This window comes from Hypomesus transpacificus, chromosome 9, assembly GCF_021917145.1.
Source record: "Hypomesus transpacificus isolate Combined female chromosome 9, fHypTra1, whole genome shotgun sequence".
NCBI classification, from domain to species: domain Eukaryota; kingdom Metazoa; phylum Chordata; class Actinopteri; order Osmeriformes; family Osmeridae; genus Hypomesus; species Hypomesus transpacificus.
Genome location: NC_061068.1, coordinates 10,424,804 through 10,436,293, shown reverse-complemented (window position 1 = coordinate 10,436,293; position 11,490 = coordinate 10,424,804). Strand labels below are relative to the sequence as shown.

General features: G+C 39.5%; 3 protein-coding genes across 8 annotated transcripts; all 3 read right to left on the bottom strand.

The window, feature by feature from the left end:
* Nucleotides 1–422: 422 nt before the first annotated feature.
* Nucleotides 423–3,632, bottom strand: LOC124470705 (G-protein coupled receptor 182-like). 2 transcript variants are annotated; one of them, XM_047024705.1, is made up of 3 exons: nt 2,572–3,632; nt 1,975–2,255; nt 423–1,847 (listed from the first exon to the last, which is right to left on the bottom strand). In XM_047024705.1, the coding sequence occupies exons 2-3, from the start codon at nt 2,251–2,253 to the stop codon at nt 1,014–1,016; spliced, it is 1,113 nt and encodes a 370-aa protein (XP_046880661.1). In that variant the 5' UTR covers nt 2,254–2,255; nt 2,572–3,632; the 3' UTR covers nt 423–1,013. The 2 variants fall into 2 exon arrangements, with proteins under 2 accessions (XP_046880661.1, XP_046880660.1); XM_047024704.1 differs by lacking the exon at nt 2,572–3,632 and having other exon boundaries at nt 1,975–2,565.
* Nucleotides 3,633–3,727: 95 nt separating this feature from the next.
* On the bottom strand, nt 3,728–8,780 carry LOC124470704 (phosphatidylinositol 5-phosphate 4-kinase type-2 gamma-like). 5 transcript variants are annotated; one of them, XM_047024699.1, is made up of 10 exons: nt 8,380–8,778; nt 8,198–8,295; nt 6,797–6,893; nt 6,296–6,445; nt 6,050–6,196; nt 5,683–5,721; nt 5,136–5,249; nt 4,778–5,051; nt 4,482–4,585; nt 3,728–4,401 (listed from the first exon to the last, which is right to left on the bottom strand). In XM_047024699.1, the coding sequence occupies exons 1-10, from the start codon at nt 8,527–8,529 to the stop codon at nt 4,297–4,299; spliced, it is 1,278 nt and encodes a 425-aa protein (XP_046880655.1). In that variant the 5' UTR covers nt 8,530–8,778; the 3' UTR covers nt 3,728–4,296. The 5 variants fall into 5 exon arrangements, with proteins under 5 accessions (XP_046880655.1, XP_046880656.1, XP_046880659.1 ...); XM_047024700.1 differs by having other exon boundaries at nt 3,728–4,384; nt 8,380–8,777; XM_047024703.1 differs by having other exon boundaries at nt 8,399–8,476.
* A 426-nt stretch (nt 8,781–9,206) lies between these two features.
* On the bottom strand, nt 9,207–11,141 carry LOC124471169 (insulin-like growth factor-binding protein 3). Its single transcript, XM_047025540.1, has 4 exons — nt 10,621–11,141; nt 10,459–10,496; nt 10,195–10,314; nt 9,207–9,936 (listed from the first exon to the last, which is right to left on the bottom strand). The coding sequence occupies exons 1-4, from the start codon at nt 10,952–10,954 to the stop codon at nt 9,823–9,825; spliced, it is 606 nt and encodes a 201-aa protein (XP_046881496.1). The 5' UTR covers nt 10,955–11,141; the 3' UTR covers nt 9,207–9,822.
* Nucleotides 11,142–11,490: the final 349 nt, after the last annotated feature.

Sequence of the window (11,490 nt, the reverse complement as noted above, 5' to 3'; positions counted from 1 at the left end):
CAATGATGACTAAGTGGTATGTTGCTTGAATATTGATCATAAAATATAAACCTTCTCTAATATGATCTTTTTAAAGTTTTTTTTAACTTGAAAATAAATATACTGTGTTGATAACTTGATGTGTCTTGAAAAACTGTAAGCTTATTTTTTGCTTTGCATAGTTTTTTTTACTCATGTAAATAGAGCATTAGGTATAAATGCAATTACTGTCTAACCTGTGATGCTTTATTTATAGACTGGGTGATTATTTCATATACATGTGAAACTTTTACTCAAACTCAAAGAGAAAGGAAAAACATCATAAAACAAAGCAACAGAATAAACATTTCATAACAATATTTTTGTTTTGTGTGGCTGTGCTGTGGTGTTGAATGAGTGACAAACACACTTGTTTCTACAATTGAGAGACAAAGAGTGTAGAATTTTTTCAAAGATTTGAAAAAGATTTATTTAAAAATCAGAAAGCATAGAGTTCCTAAACATTTATCTTGAGAGCATACACATGTTGTGAAATGTATGTTCAGCGTTATATAAATGATTACTGGTTGATATTATGAATGCATGCTGTCATGAGCCCTCCATGTGGCTTATTGGAGAGAGATTTCACCAACAAGATATTAACTAGACTTATTTGAGTAAATTTGCTATAAAACATTTAGTAATACAATCAATACATTTTGAATAAAAATAATAAGTAAAACATCCAATTGTACAATACAATTTGTATTATATATATAGATAGATTATTTAACAGACATAGTACACATGCTATACTTTAGGATGTGTAACTTTAAGGACACTACATGGAAAATCTTTCCTTCCTGGAACTGCACACTTTAATGTTGGCTACAGGAAAAAACAGGAAGTGCATACCAGGAGAAAAGTGTAGTGGATAGTTCATTCCATTATGCACATTCTTTGGGGAGGAATAAAATCTCACAAAACGACATTTCAAGACTTGAATTGGGTAAATTATTTCCTCCTGATATATAGTTTTTTTACTGTTTGAAAATCTACACATCTGATTGACTAGTGTTGTTGTCACTAATCTCTTGTGCTTTCTCATTGGAACATCTGCCCTGTTTTTCCCCATTTCTCCCTCCCACTACACGTTTTGCATGATTTTCAGCCCCTCCTTCCAGCATAGCTTGTCTTTGCAGGTGATGAGCCACAGCAGCAAACAACTGCTTGCGAAACTTCCTGCTGAGAAAGTTGTAGAGAATGGGATTGGCCACGCAGTGGAAGAGTGACAGGCATTGGGTGACAGCATAGGCAAAGTGGATGTGCTCCACATCTGTGCAGCTCAGCAGACGTGGCTCCAGGCTGTCAAGCAGCAAAAGCATCACATCTATGTGAAAGGGCAGCCAGCAAATCACAAACACCAGAGAGTAGACATGGACCAACCAGAGGTCCCTCCGCCAATGATCCCGGGCCTCAGGGTACCCACGTACCACTCGCAGGGTCAGCAGGTTAAAGGTCACAATGACAGCCCCTGGGCCCAGGAACTGGAGGATTAAAGAGGAGAAGGTGAATGCAGTGAACCAACCAACAAAGTTATGTACAGGGTAGAAGTAGCATCCTGGCTCATCCCACTCCAGCAGCCGCACATGGGAGCCTTCCATAACTGCCAGGACAAAAGACAGGATCCACAGAGCTGCACATATTAGGCCTCTCTTCCGCTTCTCCGTGGGCCCCCAGGGTCGTGGCCCTGTCTTAACCACAGCCAGGTAGCGCTCTACTGTCATGTAGGCCAGGAAGAGCGAGCTGCTGTAGAAAGCTATCACAAAGACCAAGTTGGTGAACTGGCACAGGAAGTGGCCCCACAGCCACACATGATCCATAACAGCCTTTAGGGAAGACAAAGAACACAATACACTGACATTTCCATGTAACTTCTTAAGGGACATAAAACATTCCCAACAGGAAATCAAAGAACAATATTATTACACCTCCACTTGCCACATCGCCACATACCCCAAGCATGAAGAAAGGCACCACTGTCATCATCATCATGTCCGAGATGGCCATGTTGAGCACACAAAAGACCACACCATTGCTGCTGTATCGCCGACGCCAGTTGACCCACACCACCATGCAGTTCAAAACCAGGCCCAGGATGAAAAATACCAGATAGAGCAGGAAGACAGCAATGCGCCGCGAGACATAATCCAGCTCCACATGGCAGTCATGGAGGAACCAGTACAGGTCCGTGTAATTATCATCAAAATAGGAGAAGTTGTGGTGGTCATCCATGACTTCCGGGAAACACATTAACACAGTTGCTGTTAATTGTTTGACAACCGTCTTAAAATAAATGAAGCTTTAAGACAGCCGACAGTTAATCAACTAATCACATTCCTAGAGGTCTTCTGAATTGCTGTCTTTACTCCAGTAACATAAACTTGTACTCGAATACACAAACTCCTATCTTTCTAATTCTTATTCTAGTTTTTCTAATTCTCTCTGTTAGAAACTTGTTTTTTTCACAAACATTATTTCCATACACTCAGTTAGAATGAAAGTCTACCTGAGCTGTGTAGAAGGTGAGAGAGGAAGCAGGTGAGAACTTACCTTGAGGAGCAGCGAGCTGTACAAAAGATGAGATCAGTAAAGTGGGACGAAAAATCTATCAACTGTGTACGGGCATATGCGTCCAATGAGCAATAGTTTTTTTTCTGCTCTACTTTGATTTGTGAATTTACACACAAACATACATATATACACACTGAATCAGCACAACCCAGATGGAGGAGGGGACAGGATTTCCTTTCTAGGGGAGGAGTGGGCAAGAGGAAAGAGGGATGAGAAAAACTAGTCACAATGGAAGAATACAAAAAATATATAAATAAAGATACATCAAAAACATCCTCATACTCTCTTACATTACATTTTACCGCTGTAGCCTTTAAGACTGCCTGTCACATGTAATATGTTCTTCTGTTAAGAGCATTTGCGGGAGAGCTGATCAAACAGCATTCACACTTTTATCTGGAGGTCACCCAAACTACAATAACATTTTGTTTGGATTTGTTTCAAACGCTTCTTTAGAAGTAGCCCTTTACCTTCTCCAACCCACTCGTACAACTGTGTCCACTCAGCAGTACCCATTGTTGAAATGCTAACCTATTCTGTTTATCTTCCGTAGAAGAACAGGAACATGTGTCAGCAGATTTATGATTGGTGCAGAGACAAGACAAGGACAAAATTGAACTTCTAACCCATGGCTATCATTAAAGGCATGTTACACTCCTCAAAGCAGCCCTGAGGTATTCACACTGACATTTTGAGGGCCATGTCACAGTTTGCACAAATATACACACCCACACTAGATGTACATACACAACACACACAATTGAGGCCATGTAGATCCACCAAGAACAGACAAGTAACCAACAAAAGAGTTTCCTAGACATGGTCCATGTACACAAGCCAGACTACTGCACCATATCACAGAACTGCTGCATTTTGAGTACATTCCCATGTCAGGACATGTTCTTTTCCAGGTTAGAGAGGAAACATTTCTGCAGTTTGACATTCATAGCATTTTTCTAGTACTGAAAATAGCACAGGCTTAAAGCAACATGAAATGTCTGTTTCTACTTTGTTTTTTAAAATAAATATTTAATATTTAATAAAATATTGGAAAATACTTCTGTTGCTCATCTATTTGAGACCTTATTTGTTGGAATGTTATCTAGAACACTATGTTGTAGTAAACTGTCAAATATCAATTCATACATAAATTAAACATTTAATGAAATCAGACTAAACATACGCAGAAGTCAATGATGAGAACATAATTTTGACTGAATGAATCATTTGTGTTTCTAAAATACTTGTCCAATCTGATTCAATGGTCATCATCTCGGTCCCACTGTTCCAGTACATCTTGTTTAAAACGCCAGAAAATTAGCTGCAGTCAGACTGACATTCATCTCGTATCAGAATTTGTTATTAGTACAGACCAGGTTTCCAACATTCCACAGATAAAGGCCACTGTGAGTACCTCAGGATATTCTTATGATTTCTTTAACCAGTCCCAACAGTCAAACAGTCCAATGAGTGTATTTAATCAAACAAAAAGCTTTTTAGTAACTTAAGAACAATTAGTGAATATATTACGGTCATCGAAGAACAAATAATGTATAGTTTGAATAATTAATACATTCTAAATGTCTGAAACAAAAACATTATCTGAATTGCTAAGATTAAATATTAAATCAAAAGTTTAAAAGGGAGTGCTACTGCAAATTGACTAGCTTATTTATAGTGAGGTGTGGTAGCAGTGACTGTGCTTTAAACACTAAGCAAAGATCTTGGCGATGAACTCCCGGAACCGTTTGGCATACTGCTCAGGGTGAACAGTTGAGATTTCGGCTCCAGCCTGGTGGAGACATCACACTGCAGGTAAATTGATGAACCAGAATCTTTGCATATTTTGGCCAGTATTTTTTGTGCATTTGTGTGTGTGTGTTACTCACCCCATGTTTTACAGTCTTGGCGGCATGAGCAGCTTTCTTCTTGGTGTCGTAATGGGTCAGCACGTTAATCAGGCCCATGAAGTACACCTCCCTCTGGGGAGAACCTACAGCACAGCAGTCACAGGAGCAGTATATAAGAAGATATGGGATGATATTGATCTCATCCATGATTGAGGTACAGTATCATAACTCTATGACTTTATCTAAAATTCACAATCTACTAATATGTGATTTGCCAACTACTATACTGCTAAATATCATGTTAAGAATCATGTTGTTTTCTAGTCTGATCTCACCTTCTGCACTCTGGATGGCATATACATCCACATAAGGGTCAAACTCCCCAGGGCCCAATGGCTTGAAGGAGTTCATGTACCCTGCGATACCCTCAGGGGAAGCCCCATAGGAGCCGACAGCAGCAACAGGGGCCAGGCCATTCTCCTCCTCTTCTTCCTCTTCGTACGAGGACTCCTCTATCTCTTCCACTTCATCTTCCTCCCTCTCTGCCCTCTCTACATCATGGATGCCCAGCAGCAGGCTGTAGTCCATAATCCTCAGATGCACCAGGAACTAAGAATGCATACAGACACACTGAAAATACACAAATACGTACACACAAACACTCATAGACACAGCAGCTGACTGGGACTTTACCTCTATATCTCTGTTCAGCTTGTCCATAATCTTCTCCTTTGCAGCCTCAGACACATATACTTTCTGCATATTATTCCTGAAGTCTACATCTTTGTAAGTGGGCAACTCCTTCACCTAAGGGGATGACCAGGACAGGAGAGAGTAGACTGAACTGAAATATATTACTGAATAAACCATGGTTTAGCAAAACTAACTATTGAATCAGAATAAGAAAGGGGTTTTAATCACCATGAAAGTTTGCACAGACAAAGAATTTACTTTGGCAGGAAGGTGCATACATTCAACATATAGGCATAAATCTTAAATAAGTGGTGTAAGTTTAAAACAAGTCTATCTATACTAAACAAAACGTGCAAAGTCTAATTAACTAATACTAAGGGGACAGGTATGTAAAATTAAATAAATATAAAATAGCTATAATGTACAATACAATAATACAAATAGGGTGCTTAGTGCAAATATGACATGGGTGCAAAAATGGCAAGGGTGCAATATGTAGCAATGTTTTTAGAATCTGTGGTTTAATGTTATTGTCTGATAATCTTACCTTTTCTTTAAAACTAGCTGCACGGGACACCAAGCACCCCTGATAAGAGAATAGATAGCATGCTGTATAAGCAACTCAATCCATCCGAATTGTTTCTTTTAGCCAACAGAACATTGTGACTTTGACTCCCCCTAGTGGTCATGTCTGGTTGCACTGTGAGCACACTGGTACTACTCCCCTGAATACAATTACTATCAAGCAAAATAAAAATTATCCTATCTGGAAAAAATGAAAATAGAACAATCTGAACAGCCATAAATCGTAATGACATAAACGTCTACTTCAATCATATTGGCCATGGTTTTACAGTAATTCAGTAACCAAAAACAGTCTTATACATCAGATAGATAATGCAGTTCTTCCCAACCTTGAGGTCATATTTTCTGTGTACATGTAGCCTGTGACTGAAGACGTTCCTCATGACAATGAGGTATGTGTCCTCACTCTCCACAGTGACCCGGTACATGCCCAGGAACTGAGGCAGCAGAGTGCTACCATGGCATGTCACTATATACTAACAAAAATAAATATGCACACATTGAAAACTGCAATTAAAAAAACGTTATCACATGGTAGGGTGTTGTTGAAGTGCTAATAATGAACAGGCCTTTACCTGGTGATATTCAGACAGGATGTTGTGTATGTCTTCTACCTCCTCACTCGAGATCTGCTTCACCATCAGGGTTCTGTCATATGAAGTCAGCATCAAACCCATCCCCTGCCCCTCCCCATCCTTGACAGGAGGACTGCGAGCTAGAGACACCTGTGGATAAAGGAGGATATGACATACACAATAAAACATTATCTAACCCTAACCCTGTGGATAAAGGAGGATATGACATACACATTAAAACAATATAATACAATATGTGTGTGTCAATATACAGTTTATATACATATTACGTTTATTTATATAGTACAAACATGTCTGACATATCTGCAGTTAATGCAAATGTCAGGCAAAGTCCATGTAAATTTTAAACGGCCCACATCCCCCCCAAACAACCTTTCTAGCAATGTGCTGTACCTCCAGAGAAAAGTAAATGACTGTGCACCCAGAAGTATATAGGCATATCAGTGTTATTCTACTGCAGTATTTCCTAATGTAGCCTACCTGATAATCCTGATCCTCTATTCCAAACCTCTCTCTGAGGTTTCTGAACACCTGTGGACAGTACTCTTTAAACTTGAAATGGCCTGGAAGATTCTCTCTTTGGGGGAAAAATAAAAGTGGTTTTACAATTTTAAAGTTAATATCAACACTATACCATTTTCTATTATCAACTAAATATATGGCATGATTCTATAAAAAATAAGTAAATACTGTGGACATGGATGTTTGTCCCTCCTTGTCTTGGTCTTTATCTCCTCTCCATATTTTAGGCAGGAATTCCACACTTCCTTGTTCAAATGGAACACCACGCTCCCAATCACTCGCAGTATACAGTACATCCACATGAACATGGCAGCAGAGAAGAGACAAAGGCTGACATAACTAACGTCATGGTTGCTGACATAACTGAACGTCACGTCTGCTGACAGCTAAACTGAATAACCAATTGATATGGTGGAAAAGAAGTTGTCACAAACACATGCTCATATCATGAATAGTTTTGCACAAAGTTGAGTGGTCATCAAATATTGCAAATGCACACTATTAGGCCAACATTACAGTTTTATATTATCAAGCCAAACCTAATATATAACAACACTGTCATGGACTACCATGAACAATGTATTCCTAAATTAGATTTTTTTTCTGCTCTGCAGAGCAACTAGAGACCTAACAAAGAGGGAGCAGTTTTCAACGAGTTGAAATTCCAGACCAGATTAAAGGATTTGAAAAATCCACAAAATCTCACAGAAGTTGCACTTTAGCCTCTGTATCCAACTATGAATGCTGGACTACAACAAAACAAAGACAAATATCAAGAAAAACAACCAATAAAAATTATGCACTGGTGGTTACCTATCATTTAGGGAGGGGGCAAGCTCTAAAAAGTGAGATCATATTCTCTCTCTCTCTGTCTACCCCACAAACACACATACAAATCATGTTTCACATTCCTTCAGTGGACATGTCATCGTGAGTCTAATTGCCCTGGCTACTTAACTGCTGCACGTCACAGTGTTGCGCTGTACCCAAAAGTTTAACTGTCTCATCTTGCTGTTAAAATCTCCTTACTGCTTTGAGAAGAACATTTAAATATTTATAATTAATATATCTTAACCCTGTTGCTTGCCTTGATCTGTATGGTAAATCTGTATGTAAAAGATATTCAACAATCCCTCCAACACAGACATAAAAACACGACACTGAAGAAGTGACAAAGCTTCAAAATTATGACAAGCATAAACTTATTGTTTTGTTTGGAAATACTTTACAATGCCTGTTGCAGAGGAGGAAAACATCAGCTACTTTCAAGTATCCCTCCAATGTGTAAATTCAATCAGTAGTCTGTCTATTAATTTACAGTCTCCATAATAATCTTGTATTGCAGTAAAGCAGGCCTACTTGTTGAAGAGGTGGTTGTTGACTTTGATCTTGGTGTTGGCTTTGAAGTCATCTGGGAGCAGCATGACAGGGACAGGTACCTGGCTGAGATCATTAATCTGCAGGCAGTAGATACATGTCAGAATCATCACATACTCACAAACTGGACTTGAGCCAGAACTAACACACTTCTGGACGTATACCGAATGATTGACTCCCCACATAAGTACGCTTAAAACTGGATCACTGGCTCGGAACACTTCCACTTTCTGCTGTACAAAATGTTTCTTCTTTGTCTTCGTTTTAGGCGCCAGGATGCTCAAGGGGCTTGTGGTGGCACCCGGAGAAGACATTTCACCGTTAAGAAGTGGTCCGCTTGCAACTGATGAATGTTGCAAATATAAACAACCCGATCATAGGTTGCAGGTTACTGGAATCCTCCGGCAAGTTTATCCTTCGTCTTTGTTTTTTGAGCCGTTCACTCGGCTTTTTTCCTTTAATCCTACCACGCCTTCAAATAGTCCCTCTCGATCACTCAGTTCCTGCCGTCAACATTTGCCAACATCTGGCATCTCTGCCACTGCTACGTGCCCAGTGGACAGGTGTGGGTGACCGTTTAACCACGTGCTCCTCCCACATACGAAAACAAGATAGCCCAAATTATTCACTAGATTTATTCATCCTATTTTAGAAAATATCTCTCTCTTTCTCTCTCTCTCTCTCAAAATTAAGTCATATGGAGATTTTTTAAACCAAATTTAACGCCAACTGCAAACTACGGTGAATTGTCGTGGTAACGTCAAAGTCTGTAATTCTATTAGTTCCTGGTCATATGAGAAAGATTGTTGGATTACGGACCTGGACTAGCTTTTACTGCCACAGAGAGGTTATTTCGAACCACAAGTAGCTTTTTGTTGAACCTTCTCTGAGTGCTCTGAGTCTCACATGAAATCACTTATCGTGAAAATCACATTTCAGGTCCAAAAACGTACAGTCATAGATCGTAACAGTTAAAAAAGCATGTCACATTTATTCGTCTGTTTAGAATAGGCATCATAAATAGAATATCAATTAAAGATCATGTACATCAATATATAAAAGCCATTTATAACGTTGTGAACAGTACAATAAAAATGAAACTTAATACAAATATGAATAAAAAAATAAAATTAAAAAAAGCATACTTGTAAATTAAATAAGGCACATAATGAATCAGGTTTAGAATACATTGTACAATATTCAATACTTTAAAAAATAAAAACATACTGTATGAAAGATAGTGTTGGCATTTCAGTGAAAATGTTGCAGGATTCCAGTCATTAATAATATGCAGTTGCCTAATTATTAATAATGCATATCAAATACATTTGAACTCATTTTGAATTAAGTATAAAGGTGCAGCTTGGCTCTCCACTCTTTTAGGTTTTAATGTTTAGATTTTCATCACTAGAGGGCGCAATAATACTTTATTAACAGTAAAAGGTTGAACGTTTGAGAGAGAAATCAGACAATTAGATACAATGAAATAACTGGATCCTGTCTTGTATTGGTCAAGTAGTGTCCAGCACTTCCTCATCTTGAATATTTTTCTGTATCCTTATAAGGTGCCACATAATCCTTACAAGGATGATGCTGGCAGTTTCATCTCATACTTTGTCACAGTGCAGGGTGCCATCCTGTCTTGTGCGAGATAGCATGGGGAGACCATGGTCATCCACACACCAGCAGTTACCACGCTGCATACCTTTAGATGACTGGCACTGCAGAAAAGGAGACACACATGTTGCAGAAGGATTTCCATTTTACAATTAGGCCAGGCATGTAGCAACTATCAAAACCCCCCACACACATACAGCACATGCTCACACATTTTGCATCATATATTTCAATGTACTAACATTAAAGGCATTGTTTTACAGACATCTGAGCAATAAGAAAAAGGTGCATTACCACAAACAAATTCAACAGGGACATGTCATTCTATTTCAAGACACTAAATGCATGTTTGACAAACCCACCTGCTTCTTTCTGAAGAAACCATTCCTATCACAGTTAGGCATATAAATACCACGGTCTGACAGGAAGACTTGAGGTTCAAGGCCTTTAAGGATAGAGACAAGTAACCTACGGCATGGAGCCTAGAGAAAGAAGTACAGAGAGAGAAAAAGAGAAAGAATTAATTTTTTATTTTTTTTATTTTCTAACAGAAGTTAGTTTTTTAAGTTTCTGAAGTGAACACAGTTCTTGTTCAATTAACCAATGTGTTGCGTAATGATTTATACCTTCTCCAGAACTTCTCTTGGTATTGAGTCTGCTGTTTCTGGGGGTAAGGGGAGGTAATAAACTGCTTAGTATTCACGTGGATATGGTTAGCGATAAATAATTGTGCATCACCTTTACAACAAAAAGTTGTTTCATCCCACTTGCTTTCAGGATTGTCTTACCTGTGGTCTTGGGCTTCTCTGTTGCCCTGGGCTTTGCGACACAACAGACCCCCCTCCCTTGAAGCAGGGCCTGGAGGGGGCTGATGTCCCCCTGTGGAGGACTGCAGCGAAGTCCTTGGGCACAGCTCAATGTATAGACCCCACATGGTTCTCCCAGGGCCAAGGTGGTGGTGCTGATCTTTACGGATTCGTGGTGCGAGGGAGCCCTAATTCCCCGTGAGCCTTCACAGGAAAGACATTCTTGAAGTGGAGGCAGACGAGAGGCCAGGGTCCACGAGCTGGAGAGAACAAGCTGAAGGAAGACCAAGGCCAGGATGTCAAGGTATAGCAGCATTTTTGCTTAAAGTTAAACTATCAAACAATGGTGGTTTCCTCGAGGTTTCAGTTAAATTATTTTTGGGATATTTTTCTCTTTTCTTTCTTCCAGGCTATTGATTTTTGCTGACTATTATCAGTAAATGAGAGGCAATGTAGAATTTTGAGGAATCCCCTCCAGCTACGACAAAGCGATTATAAAGCCGACAGACACTACCGACCGCCTCTTTTAAAGAGTCAGAAGTTGGAGGGAGAAGGAGTGGGAGGGTAAAAGAGAGAAAATTGGTCTCCTCTTTCCTTTCCAGATTGTCGAGCACACCCCTTCTTTCCCTTGTCTTTGAAACACACCTCCTATTTGTTACCAGTGTCTTGTAAGATATGTAGCCCCCCCCCCCCCCCCCCCCCCCCCCCCCCACCCCCCTCTTCCCCATTCATCATATGAGGCAGATCCTATGAGAAATGTTAGTGAAACAATTCATCAGGCTATTGATGTACTTTGTGACAAGACTCCTAGCAAGGGTGAGAGCAACAGTCAGACATATTGGAATGCAATTT

Excerpts from the sequence above, each read along its gene's own strand:
- LOC124470705 (XM_047024704.1), bottom strand. The coding sequence starts at position 2,271 with ATGTGTTTCCCGGAAGTCATGGATGACCACCACAACTTCTCCTATTTT. Across the intron at positions 1,848-1,974 it reads TGCCTTTCTTCATGCTTGGG|GCTGTTATGGATCATGTGTG; the intron begins GTATGTGGCGAT and ends TCTTCCCTAAAG.
- LOC124470704 (XM_047024699.1), bottom strand. The coding sequence starts at position 8,529 with ATGTCTTCTCCGGGTGCCACCACAAGCCCCTTGAGCATCCTGGCGCCT. Across the intron at positions 5,250-5,682 it reads CAGCTAGTTTTAAAGAAAAG|GTGAAGGAGTTGCCCACTTA; the intron begins GTAAGATTATCA and ends TCATCCCCTTAG. Across the intron at positions 5,052-5,135 it reads AGCTGAACAGAGATATAGAG|TTCCTGGTGCATCTGAGGAT; the intron begins GTAAAGTCCCAG and ends ATGCATTCTTAG.
- LOC124471169 (XM_047025540.1), bottom strand. The coding sequence starts at position 10,954 with ATGCTGCTATACCTTGACATCCTGGCCTTGGTCTTCCTTCAGCTTGTT. Across the intron at positions 10,497-10,620 it reads AGAGAAGCCCAAGACCACAG|AAACAGCAGACTCAATACCA; the intron begins GTAAGACAATCC and ends CCTTACCCCCAG. Across the intron at positions 10,315-10,458 it reads CAAGAGAAGTTCTGGAGAAG|GCTCCATGCCGTAGGTTACT; the intron begins GTATAAATCATT and ends TTCTTTCTCTAG.